A 25,006-nucleotide genomic window follows, 5' to 3' on the forward strand; every position below is an offset into this window, starting at 1 on the left:
TGCTACGCTAGGGTTCTGGTCTGAGAAGGGAATGGAAGGGTGGAGTTCTGATAGGGAGAAAACTGTCAAGGGCTTTTTGAAAGTGAAGACGTGGGAGGAAGTGACCAGGAGGCTGGGAGCGTGTGGTAAAAGAGTAGGATGTTCAATTGTAAGAAAGATTTAGAGGTGGAAAAGTTTTGGATTGTGTCAAGATTGTGAGTGTGGCCTGGAAAAGGGTGGCTAATTTGAGTTCTATTGCCTTTGTACCTCTGATGCATTTAGGTGACAATAAACATTTCTCATCTTAATATTACTCTATTAACAAACAAACAGCCAAAAGAGAAAAAAAAATCAAGTAGTAAGCAGAGTGTTTATTTTTTTAAAATTACTTAAAAAAGGTTGTTTACAGAGATGTGGATTTATATAACTTGGTGACAACATTTTTAAAATGTACAGGCTATTTCATATTATTGCACTTACTCTTTAATATATAAGGCATTTTACTTTACATAAATAAAGGATAATGTATAATATCATACAAAGTTATGGTGCCAATTAAGTCAACCATCAAATTCAATGAGATGTGTGGGAAGATGGAAATGAAACCCAGCCTACTTTAATCTTCATGGTATATTCTTGCAACTACGATTTACTTGTTATAACACATATTTACCCTCATAGCTTATTGTGAATGACTGACCAGTTAAAAAAAAAGAAACAATGACAGTTTTAGTAGGACAATACCATTAGTGTTCACTTCAGAAAGTGTGGGAATTTATTAGGCTAATTAGAAATACTAGTCATGCCTTGAACACTGAAGACAAATAAATAGCTTTCTATCTTAGGGTCAAAGACAGTTTAGCTTTTGCTTCTTCCCTTAAATTTCAACTGTTGGCGAGGGAAACCTTCTGGCAAGATGTAGTAGCAGTGGCTGATGACTTTAGCATAGTGTATGTGGTAAGCCAGAGGTCTACCCTTGTACTCCAGATATGAGGATTAAAGACTTGCGGAAGGAGACCATTCCATTTGCTCCACATTGCACAAGAAATTCCTGCCTGTTCACATAGGGCTGTGCGTTTATTAATTATTATGTTTATTAATTATTATTAGGCACAGCTGTAAGAGTGGAGGCGAAAAGCAGTTTTCAGTGTTGACTTGAAATAGTCTTTGATTTAGGCAAGAAAGCAGAAACCACAAAACTGACCCCAGAGACTGAAAAACAATCAATCAATCAAGCATGCACCTTGCACTGACTTCCTACAGTATTCTACCTGTAATTGTAGTGAAAAGTAGAAGTAAAATCAATAAGACCTTTCTAACTAACTAACTCCTGTACTATATTTTCCTTTGTATTGCCAGTTGATGAGAAATCTGGACTCAGACAAGCCAGCTATTTCTCTCTCATCTGAAGGACCTCTCTAGGCCGACTTCAAAGATGTTTAGTGGGATTGGTCATTCAGAAAAATGATGTACGAAGCTGATGGCTAAAGCCCCTCCATGAATCTGGGGGTCACAGCCATAGACCCAAGCTGTAGGTTATTTAAAGAAGTATCTCCAACATAAAATCTTAGTGTCATGCACACAGGTATGGCAAATGCACTCTCCACTCATGTTGTCAGGGCTCAACGGGTTGGTTTGTGCCACTGAAGACGACCTGGCTTGTAACTACATTTCTGCTCCTTTACCTTGACTCACCCTGTTTCTCCTCCTCTTTATGACCCGATGAGAGTTTGGAATTTACCTAAGAAAAGAAAATAAGGTACATCATGAGGAGAGAAAAGCCAGCTATGTGACGACGAACGGAATATCCAATCGGAATAGCTACTGGGAAGCAGCTCATGCCACCAGAGGAGGAGTGGCCAGAGTGAGTTTCCCAAGTAGCGTGAGTCACGACAGTCTTCTGTAGGAAAACATTTTTGGCAAAAGGAGGAAATTGCAAAGCGGGAAAACGAAAACAGCAAAAACTTAAAGTCACTGCAGTTGTCATTATACTAGGTCAAGAAAAGAGATCCAATACTTATAGAATGTTACATTTCTTAAACATGTTGGGAAAGAGGGAAAAAAACCAACCAGTCTCCTAAAAGGATTCCATTAAGCTCCTCTATTTGGATTGTACATACATTGTCTATAAATCCAAGGACACTTAGAAAGATACTTGATTTCTAAAAATTTAGTTTAAATTCATGGTTGGAGTGCATAAAATTCAGAAATGGAAACCCAGTGACTGACTTGTGATATTTTTGTCTGCTCTTGTACTGACCAGTCTTGAATTCAAGCACTTATCAAGACAGGTTCAAAAACTAGTTGTAAGGTGCTTTTAGATGTTGACCTTTCTGCTCCCTCTAAGCAGTGAAGCTCATGGCTGTTTAATACAGCTTATCAGAAGTGCTATTCTGTAAAACAGCCTTATGGCTTACACTTTTGAGATAGAAAATGATCAATACTTCATGGTGATCAATAACCTATTGAGTTGAACTTTGCATACGTACATTATACATTACACTCACTAAAAAATACTCTCTATTAATAATTATTTTGCTTTTTCCTTTTTGGACAATTCCTGAGCTCAGCCTAACAGGTCATAATTCATTTTTTTTAAGTCTTATTCTCTTTTCAGGGTAACATATACAGACCTACATCGCCTCCTTCCATTGAATGTGCCTAAAAGCATTCTGTCATTTACTTACTTACAAAATCATACAAAATGATTGATAGTCCTCTTAGGTGTGACATTTGTGTCCCCCTCAGACTTTTAGTTCCCTGATCACCAGGATTGGGTATGTTGGGAGAGCTGGCAAGAAGGAAGCAAAGGTCTAGCTAAGTGTTTGTTTCAAATAAAGAAGGGTGTGTCACATCTTGTATCCCCATCAGTAAACATAAAGGTAGGGGACAGGCACTGGAACGAAGGAACCCTCCCGGCCTGGGTGACGCAGGTGGAAGGCTTCTGGAGTTAATTTCATTGCTGTTGCACATACAGTTAAGTCAGGCTTCATGTGTAAGCACAAGCTTGGAGATTTTTACAGTCCGTGTCTGTACCAGTGTTGGCCATTTCAACAACCTGTGATTTAAAGAAGTCACTCTGATTTGCTAAAGAAAGAAGAGAACTGAGAAAATGATTCTTGTTAAAATTCATGAAGAATTCCTATGCTTTCTAATTAATAACTGCACAGGTCCTTCTGGGACAGACTTCATAATATTCCAGGCATCAAAGTGCATGAGCCCAACCAGAGGTTTCCCATTAATAGCAAGAATTTCATCTCCAGCTTCTATTATTCCAGCTTGTTCAGCCGCACCACCTGCGAGAATAAACACAGAATAATAGCTTGGCAGTTTCATAGTATTCAAAAATCCTAAGTAAACTAAAAACTTTTAAGTGATAAAAATATCTAAATAATAATATATTATTGAATAGAGAAATATTTCTTAGAACACAAAAAGCATATATCCATAAAAGTAAACTGGTCTACAGAAAACAGTGCAACTCTAGCCCTCCTGCCGCCCCTCCAAACATAATCTGTAAGATAAGATAAAAATAAACTGACAAGGGGAAGATACTCTCTATGTATTTAATCAACAAATGGTTAACATCCAGACTAAAGAGCTACAAGTCAACAAGAATAACACAAAATAAAGTTGGGGTAAGGAAATCAACAGCTGAAATCCAAACAGCCAGTAAACACAGAAAAGCAGGTTCAACTCTTTTTGTTGTTGTTGAGACGGCCTCACACTGTCACCCAGGCTGGAGTGCAGTGGTACAGTTTTGGCTCGCTGCGGCCTCCGCCTCACTGGGCTCAAGCGATCCTCTCACCTCAGCCTTCAGAGTAGCTGCTACCACAGGCATACACCACCATGCACAGCTTTTTTTATATATTTTTGGTAGAGATGGGGTCTTGCCATGTTGCCCAGGCTGTCAGCTTCTAATTGTTAACAGATTCTGGCTGATATATGCAAGTTCTGAGAATCAGTGATTATGTGCTCATTAGTGACCATGGAGACTACTTACAGAGTTTAGCATGTTCACATTATAGCTTTGTCTAGCTTTGTATGAGCTTTGAAAAAAATGCAAGTGTAAACCCTCCATCTGCGTTCTCACACATATACTTCTAAAGGTACACCAGCTATGGAGGCATCTTATGGAAAAAAAATGGCATTGAAAGAAAAAGTCCCAAGTGTGAAAAAAATTTTCTCAGAAATTTTGATTAGACATCAAAAGACTGAGCAGATGTATCGATTTCATCCTAAATTACTGAAAGTCGTTATTGAAATTATTGAAATAAATATTATGTGATAAAAATACAGCTTGGAAGAAATCCAGCCCACACAAGGACAAAAACATTTTCTGTGGTAAATGATAGAGGCAGTTAGTTACATTAGAAGAGAGACCTCACCAATATCAGCCCTGTAGTGGGCCCCAGGAAAATGATTTGGTCCCTAGTCCTTGCTTTTCTTGAGATACATTTTTGGAAGGACCAAAGAACCAATTATATTTGTGTTAACTTAGTACCCAATGTCCTATTCTAGCATATTAACTGAAGGCCTTCAGGTTATGTGAAACAAAAGAATTTTTTGAGTGTTCACCTGGGCTTCAGGACATGGGAGGTTCCAGGCAACCAGAACAGCCTGACGCACACTGAAGGAGCAATCAGACTGGGTTTGGTCTCAAATCTGTGACTTCAGGCGAGTTACAGATTTCTCCAAACTCCAGTTTTCTCATCTGCAAAATGGTGATGATGATATCTGTCTTGTTATCTTACTAGGTTGTTAGAAGGACTGAATGAGATGAAATAGAGGAAAGTCTTCTAGGACAGGGGTCCTCAACCCTTGGGCCACAGACTGGTGGCAGGAGGGCTGCACAGCAGGTGAGCAGTGGGTGAGTGAGCAAAGCTTCCTCTGTTCACAGCCTCTCACCGTCACTCACATTACCACCTGAGCTCTGCCTCCTGTCAGATCAGCAGCAGCATTAGATTCTCACGTGAGTGTGAACCCTATTGTGAACTGCATATGCGAGGGATCTAGGTTGCGTGTTCCTTATGAGAATCTAATGCCTGATGATCTGTCATTGTCTCCCATCACCCCCAGATGGGATGCCTGGTTGCAAGAAAACAAGCTCAGGGCTCCCACAGATTCTACATGATGGTGAGTTGTATAATTATTTCATTATATATTAAAATGTAATAACAGAAATAAAGTACACAATAAATGTAATGCACCTGAATCATCCTGAAACCATCCCCCACCCAAACCCTCACCATGGAAAAATTGTCTTCCACAAAACCAGTCCCTGGTGCCAAAAAGCTTGGGGACTGCTCCTTTAGGAAACATTCAGTGTTGTACAAAGCAGAGGTTTGCCAGCTTTTGGACTTTTTACACAAGAGAGAAATAAATTCTCTCGTTTAAACCACTGCTATTTTGGATTTCCTATTACATGAGGCCAAACTGAATCTTAACAGATTTGAGCAGGATATGTCTCTCTCTCCATTTACTCATAGATTTTTAAAAAATGTCCTTTAGAAAGCTTTTATGCTTTTTCCCAAAAAGGTCTTGCATAGCTTTTGTTGAACACATTCTTAGGTTCCTTATGCTTACCATGAATTGGTGTCACACAGTGCACAATCTGCATTTGGCTTTTTTTTCATTCAACACTGTTTTTGAGCTGGTCCCAGTTAATATATATAGAGAGATGTAATTTATTTTTTCAACTGCTATTTAGCTTTCCTTTAGATGAATATATTTTATTCTGCTACAGACAGAAATTTAAATTGTTTCATAGCTTCCATTTTCGTAAGCACTGCTAAAATTTTCCTTAAAGATTAACCAGTAGATACTTGCATGAGAAAAAAAATGTGTTTTCCTTTCTCCACATCCTTGCCAACACATCATAGTATGAGATTTTTTATTTTTGGCCAACTTGATAGATTAAAAGAATGATTTATAATATTTCTAATTTTCATCCAATACATTTAAGTTTGAGCATCTTCCTGTGTTTCTTGGCCACCTAGGTTTTAACTTCTGTCCATTTGCTATTGCTTTCTTTACCCAAACTTTCTCTCTTGTATTTTTCTTACTGAATTATATAGTTCTTCATATATTCTGGATTTATTGATTGATTGATTGATTGATTTTTTTTTTTTTTTGAGACAAGGTCTCCCTCTGTCACCCAGGCTGGAGTGCTGTGGCACAACCATGGCTCACCACAGCCTCGACCTCCTGGGCTCAAATGATTCTCCCACCTCAGCCTCCTGAGTAGCTGGGACTATAGGTGCGTGCCGCCACACCCGAGTAATTTCTGTATTTTTTGTAGAGGTGGAGTCTCGTCATGTGGCCCAGACCGGTCTTGAACTCCTGGGCTCAAGTGATCTGCCCACCTTGGTCTCCAAAGTGCTGGGATTACAGGTGTGAGCCACGGTACCCTGCCTATTCTGGATATCAACCCTTTGTTTATTAAATATATTGTAAATATCTTCTAATCACTTACTTTTGAATTTGCTTATAAATTTTGCCATATAATGAACATTTTATATGTTTGTTTGTTTGTTGTTTTTTTTTTAGATGGAGCCTTCTCTGACCCCAGGCTGGAGTGCAGTGGTGTGGTCCTGGCTCACTGCAACCTCCGCCTCCTGGGTTCAAGTGACTCTCCTGCCTCAGCCTCCTGAGTAGCTGGGATTACAGGCATGCACCACAATGCCCAGCTAACATATTTTTAGTAGAGACGGGGTTTCACCATGTTGGCCAGGCTGGTCTCTAACTCCTGACCTCAGGTGGTCCACCCACCTCGGGCTGCTTAGGAGGCTGACACACCAGACTCACTTGAACCTGGGAGGCAGAGATTGCAGTGAGCAGAGATTGTGACACTGCACTCCAGCCTGGGTGACAGAGCTAGACCCTGTTAAAAAAAAAAAAAAATTCTTTATTATTTAAATGCTTGTTCCGTAATAACCTTACTCAAAGAAATCAGTCTTGCTATATTGTTTTCTAATGCTTGAGCTAAAAGACACAGGAAAACAAAATGAACAGAAAACCTGTACTCATGAAATTTGTAAATATGAAATACGAGATAAGGTGAATCCTGACCTCAAGTGATTCGCCTGCCTTAGCCTCCCAAAGTGCTGGGATTACAAGCATAAGCCACGATGCCCGGCCAGATAATGACATCTTTAGTCTCACTAGTTTCCAAAGGTGGGATCTGCCGTATCATACTCAGAAATACTTGAATGGCTTTCCCCAAGAACAAAACCACAGGCTTGCACACGAGAGCATCTAAAGCGCTAGTCTGTGGGACCGACAATTTTCTTCTTCTCTATCCATTTCCATAGCAGTTTTCACAGATTTGTGGCCAGATGCTAGAGACAAAGGCTGAGAAGTTGTCCAGGACGTCATATTCTTGCTTTGCTGGAGGCAGATCTGAAGGATGTCATCTCTCCTGTGGCTTCTTCTAGTGTGGGGTCCCGAAGCCTGGCTTCCCCAGCCGATGTGCTGCTTTAGTCAGCGTCTGCCCTGGTCCTTCGGTTCGCAGGCTCACACGCTTTTTTGGGTTGTGTCCCTTTGGACTGCAGAGGCTACGTGTCCTGTGACCAACCACGGAGGCGGCCACTCCCGCTCCCCTCAGGAGTGTCTTAAAATACCTCCATTTTAGCTACCCTATTGAATGACAGGTTAGCTGGGTGCTGGGTTTTCAGGTGATGGACATTTTCCCTCAGTCCTCTGAAGGTGTTGCTGGCTTCAGGCATTGATGCCGCCACTCTGATTGTTGTATGCAGTGAGCAAACTAGAATTTTCTCTTGGCTTTCTAGATTTTCTTCTTTATATTCTGAAACTTTATTATATCAAGGTTTGAATTTTATTTTTTTTGGAGACAGGGTCCTACTCTGTCATCCAGGCTGGAGTGCAATGGTGCAGTCCTGCTCACTGCAGCCTCCAAGTCAGGGCTGAAGCGATCCTTCTGCCTCAGCCTCCTAAGTAGCTGGGATCACAGGTGTGCACCACTCTGCCTAACAAGGCTTGTGTTTTATTTGTTTGTTTTTTTTAAATACATTCAGACTGTTTTGCCCCTTGATGAGTTTTTCAGTCTGCATAGTCCTGTCATTTTTTCACTTCTGGAAAATTCTTAGTCATGATTTCTGCAAATATTTCCTCTCATTCTATTTTTTCCTTCTGGAACTCTTTCATTACCTTTTTGTAGTCATCTCTTTATTTCCCTATACTGCATTTTTTAATGGTTTCTTCTGTTCTGTTTTTACAAATTCTATCTTCACATGGATTTAGTCTATTTTTTACTTTTACTCATTAATTTAAAAATACATTTAACTCCATTTTCACTAATGAGGGTGTATGTGCATTTAGTTTTTACTTTTAAAGAAGCAGGGTCTTGCTCTGCTGTTCAGGCTGGTATTGAACTCCTGGGGCTCAAGCAGTGCAAGGAGCTGAGACTACAGGCATGCGCTACCACACCCAGCCTGCATTTTGTTTTTTTTACATATTTGCTTGCTCCTTCTGAATACCTTCTTCGGTCCTGTTTCATGGGTAACATTCCTGCCTCTGTCATGAATGGGGTGTCCTGTTTTTCGGGTCTGCTGGCAATGGATGTTGCCCTGTACCCTTCGTCTGAGAGCTTTCTGTTGTGAGGGCTCTTATAGTCAAGTTGCCACATGCTTGCCTGAGCCTAGTTCTCCTCCTTCTGCTGCTCTGTCAACTTGAACAGTTAACTTGATGAGTCTGAGGTTTTCTCTTCACCCTGGTACCATAGGTTCACACATAACAGAGACCTGACTCCTGATTTATGCCTGTCTTCTGCTTGCTCCGGGCGTTGGGAGCAGGCAGCCTATCCTGGCGGCCACTCGAGTAAAGCAGACCTGTTGTGACCACAGTTTACTGGCAAAAGAGCAGGTCCCAGGCCTCTGCATCACGAGATGCCTCGCTCTGGTTGCCCACAGGGGTGCTGAGCCGCTGCTCCTGGGTGGGCACTGAGTCTGCAGCGCCCCTGCTCCTGGGTGGGCCCCAGCCTGCAGTGCACATTTCTCTGTCATCCTCCGCTTCCTCTGGGCCCCAAGGATGCAGCGCTGCTTACCACAGAGGCTTCATTTCCACTTTTGATCCATAGAGGGTTTTTTTTTAAGTGTAACTATACATTTTTAAAAGTATTTTTTCCTATTAACACTATAGGTCAAGAGTGGAGAGAGGTTTTGGGATTACTATGCAATTGTAGAAATATCTCAAGGTCATTAACTAGATGGTCATTTAAAGAAACAACAATCCTTAGCTAAGAAGAATTGACCTTGTTATTTGCTGACCTACTTATTCTGTTACATACTGTAACTTTAAATGGGTTTCTGATCTATTTGCAAGTATAATTACATATCAATAATGTTCATACAATTATACTGTTAATATTATTAGTACAATTATGAGTTAATATAAGATTTTGAAAAACTGCCCAAGACCAAAAAATGAATTATGCAAGTTGATAAAGAGATGTATATTTACCAAGCATTTCAATAATATCTATCCCCCATCTTTTTTTTCCCACAAAGGCTATGCTTGGACTGTATTCCTTTCTTGCAGTCTAGCATTTACAAGTCTAGTATTTTAAGTCAATGAGATCTTGGCCAGTATTAAGTACTCCTGACTGGCAAGTCTAGTGGTGTTACTTAGTGTGGTGTGTTCACATCAGAGAGAGAGGGGCCCGGAGTAAGGAACTGCTGCAGTACAGGGGTCAGGGACAGACGCTCTGGGGCCAGACTGCCTGGGCTGGAGCCTGGTTCTGCCACTTACAGCTGTGTGACCCTACGTGCCTCAGTTTCTCCTTTTGTAAAATAGGGATAATGATGACACCCACCCGATAGAGTTGCCACGTGGATGGCATGAGTTAATACATGTCCATACAGAATAAACCTTGTATGTCACAAAGCATTAAAAACAGTTTAGGTTTTTTGATTTCTAAATGGAAGGCATTTTTTTCATTGAGACATCCATGGAAAAATGACAGGTGAGAGAAGGCTGACTGAGTTGTCTAGAACATTACCTTTGTACACTCTTTTAATGACCAAGGGCCCATCTCCTGTCACCGATGATTTTCCCCCATCCAGACTCAGTCCCAGCCCAGCCGAGGTCTTCAGCACTTCAACACACAGAGCATCGTGTACAGCCACACTTCTCCCTGCAGCCGCAGCGTGCACCAAGATGAAAATGACAGGGTTGTTCATCATGCCACATGTCCAAGTCCCCCAGGATGCATCGCCTCCAGCCCCATGTACTTCTGGCACACTCAAGTCCCATCTACCCTGGGGCACTTACTTATAACAGCACTTGAGCCCAGTAGCACTGTTGGCCTCCCAATTCTGGGGCTGCCCTCCTGGCTGTGTTGCTGCTGTACTTGCATTCTTTGTTCTGTGTTTTCTGCAAGCATTGGCAAATGGCTTTTATGCCCAAGCAGAAATCCCCAGAAAGCAAAGTGCTCTTGTTAAGCCCCCCACACCAGCTGTGCACTTCTCAGTGAGGACTGAAGTCACACTTGGGGACTCCAAATTTGATTTTCTGCCAACCCTGGCTGCTAATGGCAGCAGAAGATCATCCTCTGGTACCAAGACTTGGCAGCACCAAAATGCCCAGCCTCATGTGAGACTGTTAGAATGGACTCCAAAGCCCCCAGGAACCCAGAGAGCTTCCTGCCTCCCCGCTCCTGCCACTCCTGCTCCTGCAAAGGGAAACCCTGCCCCTGGCTATGGCTGTCTTCACAAACACACTCGCTGCCTCTACTGGCATCTTGCTCCACTGTGAGGAAATGCGTTTCCATGGTGATGCCGGCTCTGTGTGCTGGTTTCGGGATAGTGGGCTGGTTTGAATCAGGATTGTAAACTTGCCTTGTACTTCCCTCCCTTGCCTGCCTATCAGCCAACGACGTCAGAGTTGACTGCAAAGGCACACTTAGTTAATTGGGAGGCAGAGGAAGGACCACGGATGGATTAAACTGCCTGCTTCCTGTGTTCACTGTGTTCACTAGGGCTGAAGCCAAGCTAGCATTGTCTCCTTTGGACATAAAGGCCAGTCCATTGTCGTGGTTTAAAGAAGGCCACTCCACAGGGTCTGAAGGACATTTACTAACACTGGGGGGAGCATGATTTTTCAACAGGAAAATGGGTCTATTGCAGTGGCTCGAGTCTGGCTGCATACTGGAGTCACCTGGGAACGTGAAACGGTGTCTGGCCCCCACTGCAGCATTTCTGATTTAATTAAGCTGGGAATTTCCTGGGCATCAGGAATTTAAAACCATCCCAGCATCTCTACTGTGCAGCTTACTGCACCGGGCCCCCAGCTGGACGCTGTCAGTGTATGGTAAGGAATATAACTGCATAGGACCGGGTAGACCTGGGTTAGGGAGACTGAAGAACAGGAAACTGAGCGAGGTTAAGCCCTCCAGGCGCTCAGCGTTTGATTGATTGCTCTGCAGGGTCTGCTTCAAGACCAGAGGCCCTGAAGTTGCTGCAGGAATACTGAGTGATGATTGATTATAAATGACAGAAGGACCATCCAGATCTGAGTTCACGAGGCTTAAAAACTGGCAGCTGTGAGGATGAAGTGGTTTCCTTTGACAGTTTACAAGGATCCCACTGAAAGTCCACCAAGTGGTCGAGATAGTTTTGGGGCAAAGGCAAGCATGACAAGATCTGATGACCAAGGTGTTTCCCTGTATTGAGGAGGGCCTCCGCCCTCTGGAAGAGGAGAAGTGAAATGACACAGAAGGAAGACTGGGGACCATGGAGGCATCTGGACAAGAAGTGTTTCTCATTTGTTAAATGGAATCGGAGCCATTTTCAGCAAGGACTACAAACAGCTCAGGCCACAAGGAAGCCAAGTTGTAGAAAGGAATCCAGCTACCCTTATCAGGGAGAGATGTGGAGAAGGAACAAAAGGCCCCTCCCAGAAGGCACTGCCTAACCCATACCCTCTGCTTTGCCCTCTCGAATAAAAAAAGACGTCACCCCTGAATGCCAAGATGCACGGCACTCCAGACATCTGCAGTACTTAACAGGGCATTAAACAGCTCGCACTGCAGAAACAGACGCTGCACGTGGTTCTGAGGCTCTGAATATGGACGGAACGTAGAAAATCTGTTTCTAAACCTCTTCCAGTGAGTTGTTCTTGGTTGACTAAGGCTGCAATTTCTGTTTTCAGACACAAAATACTCTTGCCCCCTCATTTCCTTCTGTTCTTCTAAACCAGGAAAGAATACAACCTTGCTGTTTCCCAAGGATAAATCTTAGTTCTGGAATTTCTCCTTCAACACTGCTTGCCCCATCACGTAGTTTCCTGTTTTCCTTACCAGTCCTAACAAGAGGGTGTGAATATAAAAGAGATTCCTTCTTAGGACACTTAGGGAAACTGTTACGCAGTCATTTTAAATCTTCCACAGTATAGCTTGAACTACTGGGGGAATTTTTCTAATTTTCTAATTTTTTTCTAATTTATTTGTAACACTGCTTTTGTAAGCAGCATCCAAACACACTAGACTTCGCTACATTTAATTTTTCGATCTAGAAGTTAGCTGTTATTTTCCTTCATGTTCAACCAGAATCTCCTCTTTCTGCAGTAGCTCACAGCCTGCTGGTTGTTGAAATGATCATCTTACCAATGCCAGGCTCCAGGGGGATGGTCTTTCTGGACAGCAAACCCTTCCCATTGGCTGTGGGAGGCTCCTGCCGGGCAGAGGGCCTGGGCTGATCCATCCCTTTCTTGATGACCACGAGGGCATCTTTGTGCAGCTGTGCCTGGTGCAGAACCTTCAGGACATTCCCGTGGGCTAAGCCAGCCAGTGAGGCGCCGTTGACTGACAGAAGGAAATCCCCTCGGTTCATAGTCCCTTCCTGAGAAGCCGCCCCCTGAGAAAACACCCTGTGGACCTGGGATGAGGAAAGGAAAAGGGAACAAAAACCAGATCCACTTACAATTTCCGGTAAAAGGGAGACAGTAACTAACTGCGTATCTGTAGTAAAGGAACCTTCCTTTTTTATTTTTATTTTTTGAGAGGGAGTCTCGCTGTGTCACCCAGGCTGGAGTACAGTGGTGCAATCTCAGCCTCCCGGGTTCAAGCGATTCTCCTGCCTCAGCCTCCTGAGTAGCTGGGATTATAGGCACACACCACTAAGCCAGGTTAATTTTTGTATTGTTAGGAGAGACGGACAGGGTTTCACCATGTTGGCCATGCTGGTCTCAAACTCCTGACCTCAGGTGATCCACCCGCCTCGACCTCCCAAAGTGCTGGGATTACAGGCGTGAGCCACCGTGCCGGGTCTTGTAGTAAAGGAACTTTCTAAGGTAGACACTTGCTTTATAAAAAAAAACATACATTCAGTGCGGGGGATGGATCACAAATGTCAATGCCAGTGTCTCCACACATTTTTTTTTTAACTCCTTTTTAGTGTCTGACGTGGGCCTGGCATCCAGGAGGCAATGGGAATACAAAGATAAATGAGGCCTGGGCTCGTGCAGTGAAGGTGACCCTCTGGATGGTCCTGAAGGCTTTTGAATGATGTAAAATTTTGAGTGACTTTTTGAGAAAGGAGTAATTGTATAAACACAAGTTTGGCCAGTTGATTCTAATGTTTTCTACTGCTTAAAATATGGAGGTAAATTATAAGGCTATAGCGAATTGTGTTTATAGGGATTGGAAATGGCCTATACATGTCAGCTCTGTGTTAAAAATGCTTGTCTTTTGTCAACGAAAACCTTACGTACTACTTCTCCCACTTCTCCCTTTTTATGTTGGTAGCTGGGAATGAAATCCAGCAATCTCTGAACCCGCTGATTGGAATTTGTGCCCTGATCACATTCTGAGGCTGCTTAAGGGGGGATTTTCCTGAGAGCCTAATGACTCTGTCACTTACCGTGATTGATTTTGGCTCCACATCTGTCCCTCCTGCCACACTGAATCCCAGACCTGAGCCTTCTTTTCTGTTCAGGACTATGAAGCAAACATCTTCTTTATTCTAGTGAAAACAAACAAAAATTATCCTTTGAGCTGGAGCTGCAAAAAATTAAGAAAGAAAAACATATCCCCTTGTGCCAGGAGTAAGGAAGCTCTGATGTCAATCCTCTTGGAGGGGCTTTTCACTGCAGACCCTAAAGGTTCTTTGGCTCTCAGCCAGGCATGGTGGCTCATGCCTGTAATCCCAACACTCTGGGAAGCCAAGGGGGGCAGATCTCTTGAACCCAAGAGTTCGAGTCCAGCCTGGGCAATGTGGCAAAACCCTGTCTCTACAAAAATTAACCAGGTGTGGTGGTGCACACTTGTAGTCCCAGCTACTCAAGAGGCTGAGGTGGGAGGATTACCTAAGCCCGGAAGGTCACGGCTGCAGTGAGCCATGATCACGCCACTGCACTTCAGCCTGGTTGACAGAGTGAGACCTTGTCTCAAAAAAAAAAAAAAAAAAAAAATCATAGTACATAATTTGATCATGATGGGAATCCTTTATTGTATAATTCTTTAAGTCTACAATTTAGCAAAGCCAGTCCTGACAACAGCAGAAAGATAAGCGTCAGTGGCAACAGGCAGGATAAGAGCATATCAAGGCCATGTTTTCTACATCTCCCTCCCCATCATTGGATTTCAGGTGCAATTAATTAACTGATGCCAAAAAAATAGCATGGCTAGGCGCAGTGGCTCACGCCTGTAATCCAGTGCTTTGGGAGGCCAAGGCGGGCGGATCACCTGAGGTCAGGAGTTCGAGACCAGCCTAGTCAACATGGCGAAACCCCGTCTCTACTGAAAAATACAAAAATTAGCCGGGCGTGGTGGCGGACACCTGTAATTCCAGCTACTTGGGAGGCTGAGGCAGGAGAATCGCTTGAACCCAGCAGGCAGAGGTTGCAGTGAGTGGAGATCATGCCAGTTGCACTCCAGCCTGGGTGATGGAGTGAGGCTCTGTCTCAAAAAACCCCCAAAGTTCACTCAAACCAAAACCTAGACTGTCCTGCAGAACTTTTGGGGGAGTTGGGAGGTTGACTTCATGGGCACCTTCAACCATATGTATGCTCACACACGGATTGATGGGGAGAAAGAGGTTGACTAAGCTTTCCAAACAAAAATGGGAATACGGGACCCAGTAAATGGTCTTTGTCCAGCTTCTAGGAGGTAATGTGGTGCTGAAAATAGGAACACTTCTCAGATATTTCAGTGTCTTATGGGAGCAAAGAGACAATATTTGAAAATGAGGCCTCCTACGCCGGGTGCAGTGGCTCACGCCTGTAATCCCAGCACTTCGGGAGGCGGAGGCAGGTGGTTCACATGGTCAGGAGATGGAGACCATCCTGGCTAACACGGTGAAACCCCGTCTCTACTAAAAATAAAAAAAAAAAAAATAGCCGGGCGTGGTGGCGGGCACCTGTAGTCCCAGCTACTCGGGAGGCTGAGGCAGGAGAATGGCGTGAACCCAGGAGGTGGAGCTTGCAGTGAGCCGAGATCGCGCCACTGCACTCCAGCCTGGGCAACAGAGCAAGACTCCATCTCAAAAAAAGAAAAAAAAAAAAGGAGAAGGAAAAAAAAAAGAAAATGAGGCCCTCCTGCATTCCAGGACAAGTTAAATCACAAAAATTTCAATGTATTCACATTTTTTTCCAGTGGTGTTTAAGGACACAGATACGCTAGAAGCTGACTATTGGGCCAAATTTTGCCTCTGAGAGCCTCAGCACAGTCTCAGGGCGGCCAGAGCAACCATCAAGAGCTCTCCAAGGTTTGGGCGTGTTGAAGTCAGGAGGCCAGGGTTTGTTTTCAGCCTCGAAGCCTCGAATCTCTCACAGCACTGCCAAGGACACAGAAAATAGTTTTGTGCAGTTCTATTTTTAGTACCTGCAAACCATACTCATTGGAAAAAGCAAGGCAGGAAGCTTCTAGACTGAGGATGGCAGAGTAAGGATAGCCCTGCTCAACGCTCCTCTCTGAAAGACAGTGAGAAAATAAAGGGAAAAGAACGCCGTGTTCTGATAAATAGGAATGATCTTCAAACCAAACCACAACCCTGCCTCGTGGTGAGCGTGAGTAGTAGGGGGTTAGGAAGGCCCTAGAATAAGCCACCCTCGGGCAGCACTGTGGCATGCTGGCCATACTTTGTTTGAGGTTCCTGGAGATGTACCTCTTGCTTGTGGTTGGCTGGACAGTCTGGTCTTCTCCTCTGACATTTCATCTAACACTAAAATGTCTGGGGTAAAGGGGGCCTGGCAACGTGTGACCCCACCTGTGCCCCCTTGACTGGTGGTCTCAGAATGAGACTTTCACACATGAAATCCTTCCTTATTGTAATAACAAGTGGGAGGAGGAAGAGAGATGAGGGGCTATTCCCTTTTACTGAAAGCGGAAGTGCTTAGCATCTCAAGACATTTTGTTTTTCTTTCAGAGACAGGGTCTTGCTCTGTCACCCAGGCTGGAGTGCGCTGGCACGATCATAGCTCACTGAGCCTCAAACTGCTGGACCCAAGTGATTCTCCTGCTTCAGATTCCCATGTAGGTAGGACTACAGGCATATACCACCACGCCTGGCTAATTTTTTAAATTTAATCTTTTTTTTTTTTTTTTTTTTTTTTGAGAGATGAGGGGGTCTCAGTATGTTGATGAGGCTGGTCTCGAACTCCTGGCCTCAGATGATCCTCCTGTCAAGGCATGTCTTAACTGCACAGACCCAAATCAGCGGCTGAGAATCAGAAGGGAGTGGAACCTGAAGGGACTGGTCTCCTCTATTCCAACCTCTCTCCTCGCCTCCTGGCCAACTCCTTACTAGGTGCCAAGGCTGGCTGTTGGCTGAGAAACCACATAGCCCCTCTGTATTTGAATTTCTGGAACAGCATTCTTAGATGACTTCAGTGACCCAGGTATACTACCACTAAAGAAACATTCATATTTATTTCTCTAAATAGAAAATATTCATTCATTAGGGTTCAAATCTCTACGTATAGCCCCAAGAAATTGATCTTCAGATTAGTATCCTAGATGTGAACCTGTGGTTTCTTCTGTCAATGTTTATTGTCACAACTGATTTACTGAAAGATTTTATTTGTAATTCCTTGTACTCCAGGGTTCAGATGCTCTTCTACAGGTGACATTTGAACAACACAGGCTCAAACTGTACAGGTCCACTCACACTCAGGGTTTCTTCAGCCTCTTTATCCTTGAGACAGCAAGACCAACCCCTCCCTCCTTCTCAGGCTACTCAGTGTGAAGATGACAAGGATGAAGCCCTTTATGATGAACCACTTCCACTTAATGAACAGTAAATACACTTTCTCTTATAACTTTTTTTTTTTTTAATTGAGATGAAGTCTTGCTCTGTCACCCAGGCTGGAATGCAGTGGTGCAATCTTAGCTCATGTCAACCTCTGCCTCCCAAGTTCAAGCAATCCTCTCGCCTCAGCCTCCTGAGTCGCTGAGACTAGAGGCACCCGCCACCATGTCCAGCTAATTTTTGTATTTTTAGTAGAGACAGGGTTTCACCATATTGGCCAGGCTGGTCTTGAACTCCTGACCTCAAGTGATCTGCCCGCCTTGGCCTCCCAAAGTTCTGAGATTACAGGTGTAAGCCACTGCACCTGGCCTTTTAGGATTTTCTTAATAACGTTCTATTATCTCTAACTTACGTTGTTGTAAGAAGACAATATATAATACATATAACTGACAAAACTTGTGTTAATTGACTGTTTATCAGTAAGGCTTCCGGTCAACAGTAGGTTGTTAGTAGTTAAGTTTTTGGGGGAGTTAAAAGTTATATGCGGATTTTCCACTGCTCGAAGGTCAGTGCCTCAACCCTCATGTTGTTCAAGGGTCCACCGTATTTCAGGGCAAGGGCGGGACTACACCAATGTAACTCTTCTCTCACCAGCAGGTGGCTCCCTTGACTAGTTTATGTCCACAGTTAGGTGGCGAGAGGTACTTGAGGTCATTCTGCAATATTTCTGAGATGACTAGCTCTGCTTTGAGGACTCTCTGCAAACAAACTCCACATGTAGGAGTTGGGAAAATGGTAACTAGTTGCTACTTGGGGGATGAAAACAGCAGTGACACCCATCTGGCACATGAACATTCAAGACAAGGTCTAGCTTCTGAAGCTGGCTAGCAGCACGTGAGGCCAAAGTCAGACTGAGCTGTGAAACTCGCAACCCAAGGCAGTCCTCCCTCTCCAGAACTCGGGGTGGGCTCTCCTCGGCTGTCTGGGCGGGTGGCACATACCTGGGCACTCACGTGGCCGCAATTCATGTTCCTGAGCTTTCTGTGTTTCACTCACCTCTGATTGTGCTTTCGCTTCCTGAATGAGAGTTAGGATGGTAGATTTCGACCCCACTGACGATAAAACAGACTGTAATCTTTGCTGGTCCCCCGCTGAGACTAGAAGTTGATCCAAACTAAATAATATAAATATATTTGAAGAACATTAAAGAAAAAAGCAATTTCTTCATTTTATAAGAATGCATTTAAAATGATCTCCTTTCTACTATACTGCAGGTATTTTCTGCTCTCTTTTGGTCAAAACTTCCATTCCAAACTAATGGAAGAATAAATCCTGAGTGCTGAACAGAAATGTCATTCACTGCCAATGGCAAGGGGAACTGCTATGAATTCAGAGATCCCCTCAAGAAGTTATGGGACCAATGCCGGAGCTTAACAGGACACTTCTGACATGTTTTAAAATATTCAATACATAGGTTCAAGTGAAATATTTTTATTTTTATTGTTTTTGAGATGGAGTCTAGCTCTGTCACCCAGGCTGGAGTGCAGTGGCACGATCTCAGCTCACTGCAACCTCTACCTCCTGGGTTCAAGCTATTCTTGTGCCTCAGCCTCCCGAGTAGCTGGGATTACAGGCACCTGCCACCACGCCTGGCTAATTTTTTATTTTTAGTAGAGAGAGGGTTTCACCATATTGGCCAGGCTGGTCTTGAACTCCTGACCTCAAGTGATCCGCCTGCCTTGGTCTCCCAAAGTGCTGGGATTATAGGCCTGAGCCACTGGGCCTGGCTTTTTTTTTTTGAGATTGAGTCTTACTCTGTTGCCCAGGCTGGAGTGCAGTGACGTGATCTCAGCTCACTGCAACATCAGCCTCCCGGGTTCAAGCGATTCTCCTGCCTCAGCCTCCCGAGTAGGTGGGATTACAGGCGCCTGCCACCATCCCCAGCTAATTTTTGTATTTTTAGTAGAGATGGGGTTTCACCATGTTGGCCAGGCTGGTCTTGAACTCCTCACCTTAAGTGATCTGCCCGGCTCAGCCTCCTAAAGTGCTGGGATTACAGGTGTGAGCCACCACGGCTGGCCTCAAGTGAAATATTTTTAAATATGTTAGAAATTCTCCCTTTAACTCCAGCCACCTCCAAAGGTCCAAATTCCCCCCTGTGCTGCGCTCTCTCTTCCTCTGCACGCCCCTCTCATGTTGCTTTTGCTTAAGTGCCATGTCCTCTAGAAGCCTCTCCTCAGAGCGACACTTTGGTAAACATGTTTCCCTGCAGGCACTTTTATTTTTCCAGCAGTGATATTAAAAACCAAGGGCGCTAAAATGGAATGTAGTATCCTGGATCCTGGGACAGAAAAACGATATTAGCAGAATTTATTCAGCAAAATCTGAATGAAGTCTGTAGTTAATGGTATTGTTCCAACATTAATTTCTTACTTTTGACGAATGGACCGTGGTTATGAGAGATGTGAACATTAGGAAGAGTGGGTAAGAAGTGGCCGGGTGCAGTGGCTCAAGCCTGTAATCCCAGCACTTTGGGAGGCCGAGGCAGGCAGATCACAAGGTTAGGAGTTTGAGACCAGCCTGACCAACATGGTGAAACCTCGTCTCTATTAAAAATTCAAAAATTAGCCAGGCGTGGTGGTGCACGCCTGTAATCCCAGCTACTCAGGAGGATGAGGCAGGAGAATCGCTTGAACCCGGGAGGCAGAGGTTGCAGTGAGCCGAGATCGCACCATTGCACTCCAGCCTGGGCGATAGAGCAATGCTCCATCTCAAAAAAAAAAAAAGTAAGTGGGAACTCTGCATTATCTTTGCAACTTTTCAATAAATCTAAAACTATTCCAAAATGAAACAAGTTTATCTGAAATAAAAGTAGGGGGCAGATACTTACTTAACTGACCAGCTTCTTCTAAAAGGCAGATCCTGGGCAGCTTCACCCGTATCACTGGCTGAACTGGGTGTCTCAGCAGCACTGGTTTTAGGGCCACTTCCTCCTGGACAGGCCCTGTTCCCGCCCTTCTCGGGACACGAAACGCCTCCAGCAGGAGGGCCGGGTGACCTCCTGGGGGTGATCTCTAGCTCAGTTTTGAAGAGCACGGCGCTCGGCCCTGCTGAGTAATCCTCGCTGCAGAGCTTGTCAAGGTCAGGCATGCTCAAGGCTCTCAGCTCCTGGAGCTTGGAGCGGGACACGGGCGAGGGCTGCGTGTGGCGTACCGAGGACTTGTTCCTCTTAACAGGAGAAGCCAGGGTCATCGTTGGGGTGGGAATTCCCAAAGGACCAAGTGATTTCTTTAGTTCCGAATCAGAGCCCTTGCTACTGGTCTCTGGTGGGTTCTGCCGAGAGATGGTCAGTGTCATGATTGAGGGAGACTTGGCCATCTGGGGCAGGAGGGTGCCGGCTTCGCTTTGGTTTTCGCTGCAGGAACTCAAGCTGCGTCTCAACAACCTTGCTGCTGCGTCACCTGGGTGGCCCAGGCTCCCGGAAACAATGCTGCCGGAAGACCGCCTCCCAACGGGAGGCTTGGAGCTCACCGACAAAAATGGGGAAGCCCCGGACTTGGCTACAGGCCGATCAGCATTGGCCAGGTTCTCAAAAGACTTGATCCGCTGCTTCACAGAGAAAAATGAGGTAGATTCATGGGGCCAGTTCTGCTCATAGCAGTAGTGTCGTCTGGTGACTTTGATTTTGTCTGTGACTAGGCAGCTCGTCTCCTGGACTGAAATGATATCCCCTTCATCTGTGGCTGGAAGATTCCTCGATGTGTCCAGCAGCGGCTTTACACTATATATGCCCTGTCCATTAGCCAGGCTGGGAAGACCACCTCTGGATGCCTTTGCCTCGGGGACAACACTGCTTGTCACAGGGACCTGGCTGTCCCGAGAGCGACCCAGGCTGTGTGGGGGGTGACCCTCCCGTCCAAAATGGCTTGAGAACTGGGCTGGCATGGAGTAGGTCCTGGTTGCTGGCCTTGGGGTGAAGTAGAGATGGTCCTCCCCCGAGGGGCCCCCTGGGATGCTGTTTCTGGGCACCCCTAGGGAGTCTGACATCAGGCTTGATTTTCCCTGGGAGTATTCTGCCTTTCTAATGGGTGTTTGAAGGGAGGAGGAGGAGGAGGACGCCAGTTTTGCCATGCTGAATGATCGTGACATTTCCTGCTGTGCCTGGGAGGCATGAGATGGGAGTGAGGATGGATGACTTGTGGATGATTCTGCGACCTGGCGATAGAGCCTGATTTCACCCTTCTCCTGACAGCTGCCCTGGGCCAAGCACCCTCCCTGTCTGTCGCTTTCAGCTGGCTTGTTACCACATACAGTCTCTGACACTGTTTCAGCAGAAATCTCCACGATTTTCAGCTGGTTTGTTTTCTCGAGGCGATCGCTGGCCATTATGTTGCCTCCTTTTTCGCCAGTCGGCCTGGGTTGGGCTGTGTCTGCTGCCACATGGCTGGCCAGGCGCGGCTCGCTCTGTCTGTTCCCTGCCACGGACATGCCGTTCCTAGATGCTGCTGGACTCACCGGCCCGGAGTCAGCACGGGGCGCCCTGCCCTCTGCTCTACACTTAGGGGATTTAGGGGTGGTTGGGCAACCTCTGTCGGGTTCAGAGAGGACAGCCATGTGGAACCTGCTCCACATGCCTTGCTCAGGAAGAGGCTTGGGAGAGGTCAGGGGCGAGACAAATGTCCTGATGCTCGTGTCAGACACTGAGGGTTTCAGTGGCCCAGAGGTGGCAAGAGGTGGCTTGCTTTCCAGCACACACTGGGGAGACCTGGGGGCAGCTGTGGTGTTTCTGTCAGGGTCCTCGTGGTCGGCTACATGGAGCCGCTGTGACACTGCCTTAGAAAGTGTTTTGTGGGAGGTCTGGGGTGAGATCAAGGGTTTCCTATGGTCCGTCCCCCCAGCCTTCACAGCATTCGCAGCAGGGGCCTCAGAGTTGACTTTGGCCTTGCCCTTGAGGCTGAGCCTCTTCAGCTTCGGACCACACTTTGCCTTCTGACCATTAGTCAGAAGCATTTCTGCCGGACTCTTCTTAGACAGGTCCTTATTTTCCAGGTTTGTTTTCGGCTGAGGAGGGCTATGAGGCACAGTAACGCCCTTTTTTTGGCTTGAACTCACCATCTGAATCTTGGAGTCGGGACTTCTGGCAGGCATTAGAGGTTGTTCCTTCTCGGTTTTGCTCTTCAAATGTGTGCCTTGGTTATGTTTATTTATTTCTTTAAACCAGGCCATGATGGGCCTCCTAGAGATCATTTTTGGTTTCTGTAGCAAGTCATCCAGGTCTTGACTTTCAGAGATGTGGAGGTTTTCCAAAACAGATTCTCCATTCTTAGGGACATCCACGCTGAAGGAGGACAGACTGGCAGCTGCATTAATGCTTGTTTCGTATTGATTCAGGGTTTCGTCATCTAGCAGGTCATGTTCCAAGCCATTTACCATGTTGGGGGAGCTGAGAATGATGGGCGGACTGTGAAAATGCCTGGCTACTTTAGACAGCGGACTGTTTTCCATGGCTGAGCTAGCGCTGGTGACTTCTGTGGTTTCTTCTGCACACAAGGGCCTGTGGTTCTGTGAAGTGCTTATGTCCGCGTGAGTTTCATGCTCCTGAGAGCTCATCTCCAAGAGTGATGACGGCTGGGAAGAGTCTGGGCCTGAAGTGTATGAGCCTGGCAAGCAGGCGGCCTTCTCACGGGGACTGGCCACCGACTCTCTCGGAGTGCTGTATTTTAATGACAGAACTTTGGCTGAGGCAGGACAGATGGCAGCCTGGGTGGGAAGATGAGCAGGACTCGAGGGTGGATTGGGGCAGCCATGTGTGGAACAAATCTCAATCTGTTCCTCTTCTGACTCCGAAGGATCTTCCTTGTGCAAAGACACACGGGAACAAGGAGGGGACCAGCCGTCCCTGGCAGAAGCTCGTGGGGCTTCAGTGAGTGACTCAGGGTCAGAAGAAGAATCCTCAGCATCGCCATACATGGATGACAGAGACGGCTCCGTGCTGTCACCCAGGCCTGATAGGGAGGTGCTGTCTTCATGAAAACTGCTAAAATTTCTAGAGTAGTTGCTCAGAAAGTTTTTGTTCACAGTAAAATGTTTGTCGGGATTAATTGAATCTAAAACCGAAGGCTGGGAGGCCCATTGTGGGTGGGCGGGGGCACCAGCAGCCCAGGTCCTCCTCGGGGAGGAGGTCTGGCCCCCCGGGACTGGTTCGGCACGGCAGGAGCTCCCACCTCCAGCCCCGGCTGGTGGGTGGCCCTGAGCACTGCCCTCCTGAGAGCCACTGTCCCCCGTCTGGGAAGACGGAGACGTCGCTGCAGAAGCATCCAGCTCCTTGATGAAGCTGTCAATGTCCGTCACAGGGCTCCCTCTACTCCCCCCCGGGCAGCAGTGCCCCAAGACACGGCCACATGCTTCTTTGGTGTTGTCAGTGGATGGCAGCATGGAGAGGCTGGCCTGCGGTGCCCTTGAGGACACAGAATCTGCTCCCTCCAGCAGGGAAGGCTCCTGGGAGCTTTCAGGTGCATGGATTCCTGTCATTTCCAGAGCCTTACTGTGGTTACCTGGAGCTCCCTGTCTCTGCTCCTGGGATGTGAGGGGGTCTCCTGGCAGGACAGCACCAGCTGGTGTCATTCCCTCTGCCCCAGGTCCCGCTCCCCTGAGGGCAGCCACCCTCCTGGTATTGTGGGGTGTGCTGGTTTCCGATGCTGATCGAGTCTTGCTGTAGCCAGGGGGAGCCGCTGCTTTCTCCCCCGGGGAGGGGCTGCCCTCATGGGGGAGCCTGACTGGAGACCTGACCTTGCACTTGGCAACCCTGGGCGATGCAGGCTGGCTGGGATTCTCTGGCCGACTGACTTGCCCTGTGTCTACAGAGGTCTTGCTGGGGTCAGGATGAGCGGCCCCCTTCTTCCCTGGGGAAGAGATGAGGTCTGAGGAGCTGTCCAGTTCTACGTGGAGAACGTAAACAGAAGGTACATACACAGGAGAGGTTGTAGGGGAGATAAAAGGGAAAACATAAGAAAGCAGCCCCTCAATTATTAAAAACTAGAAAATTATAAACAACCTCAAATATTTTTTTCTTTTTCAGAAAGCCGGGCGTGGTGGTGCATGCTTGTAATCCCAGCACTTTGGGAGGCTGAGGCGGGTGGATCACCTGAGGTCAGGAGTTCGAGACCAGCCTGGCCAACATGGTGAAACCCCATCTCTACTAAAAAAAAAAAAAATTAGCTGGGCATGGGGGTGGGCACCTGTAATCCCAGCTACTTGGGAGGCTGAGGCAGGAGAATTGCTTGAACCTGGGAGGTGGAGGTTGCAGTGAGCCGAGAATGTGCCATTGCACTGCAGCCTGGGCAAAAAGAGCGAAACTCCGTCTCAGAAAACAACAACAAAAAAAAAACGGCGTTCTGTGGCCTAAATGAAGGCCCTTCTTGTCTTTCTGGTTTTCTGTCTAAAATTATAGAGTACCCACATCTAACAAATACCACCCTGCTTTAGACGCTCTAAGAGAACTCAGATTAACCGGCAGAAGAAACATTTACATCTGCTCATTTTTCTCTCTTTTGGTATTTCTATGATGGCGGATGTTCCTACCACAAAGAAATGATACATTTGATGTGATGGATATGCTGATTACCCTGATTTAATCATTGCACACTTGGGTCTCTTTATGCCATTCACCCTCTGATGGCAAAGCCGCAAGCATCAGGCTCTTGTTCTATTTGGTTCCCTACTCCTGCGTGGATGCAGCAGGGCCCTCCTGGCCCTCTCAGTCCCAGTATCTGGCCAGTGGTGTGTGGGTTTGGCTCACACTGGGGGGATGTGAATGATGTACT

General features: G+C 46.0%; 1 protein-coding gene across 11 annotated transcripts in view; it reads right to left on the reverse strand.

Annotated features, from left to right (window-relative positions):
• Positions 1 to 330: 330 nt before the first annotated feature.
• Positions 331 to 25,006, reverse strand: part of PDZD2 (PDZ domain containing 2) — a 472,210-nt gene continuing 447,534 nt past the window's right edge. For 10 of the 11 annotated variants that reach the window (XM_054685117.2, XM_016953479.4, XM_054685114.2 and 7 more), the window contains 7 exons: positions 20,074 to 24,121; positions 18,240 to 18,357; positions 13,857 to 13,958; positions 12,602 to 12,872; positions 10,270 to 10,371; positions 9,998 to 10,132; positions 331 to 3,275 (listed from right to left, as the gene is read on the reverse strand). In XM_054685117.2, the coding sequence (XP_054541092.2) occupies positions 3,109 to 3,275; positions 9,998 to 10,132; positions 10,270 to 10,371; positions 12,602 to 12,872; positions 13,857 to 13,958; positions 18,240 to 18,357; positions 20,074 to 24,121 (4,943 nt within the window). In that variant the 3' untranslated portion in view covers positions 331 to 3,108. The remainder of the gene's footprint in view (positions 3,276 to 9,997; positions 10,133 to 10,269; positions 10,372 to 12,601; positions 12,873 to 13,856; positions 13,959 to 18,239; positions 18,358 to 20,073; positions 24,122 to 25,006) is intronic. The other variant, XM_054685116.2, reaches the window with a different exon arrangement.

The sequence above is a fragment of the Pan troglodytes genome, chromosome 4 (assembly GCF_028858775.2).
Source record: "Pan troglodytes isolate AG18354 chromosome 4, NHGRI_mPanTro3-v2.0_pri, whole genome shotgun sequence".
Taxonomy (NCBI): domain Eukaryota; kingdom Metazoa; phylum Chordata; class Mammalia; order Primates; family Hominidae; genus Pan; species Pan troglodytes.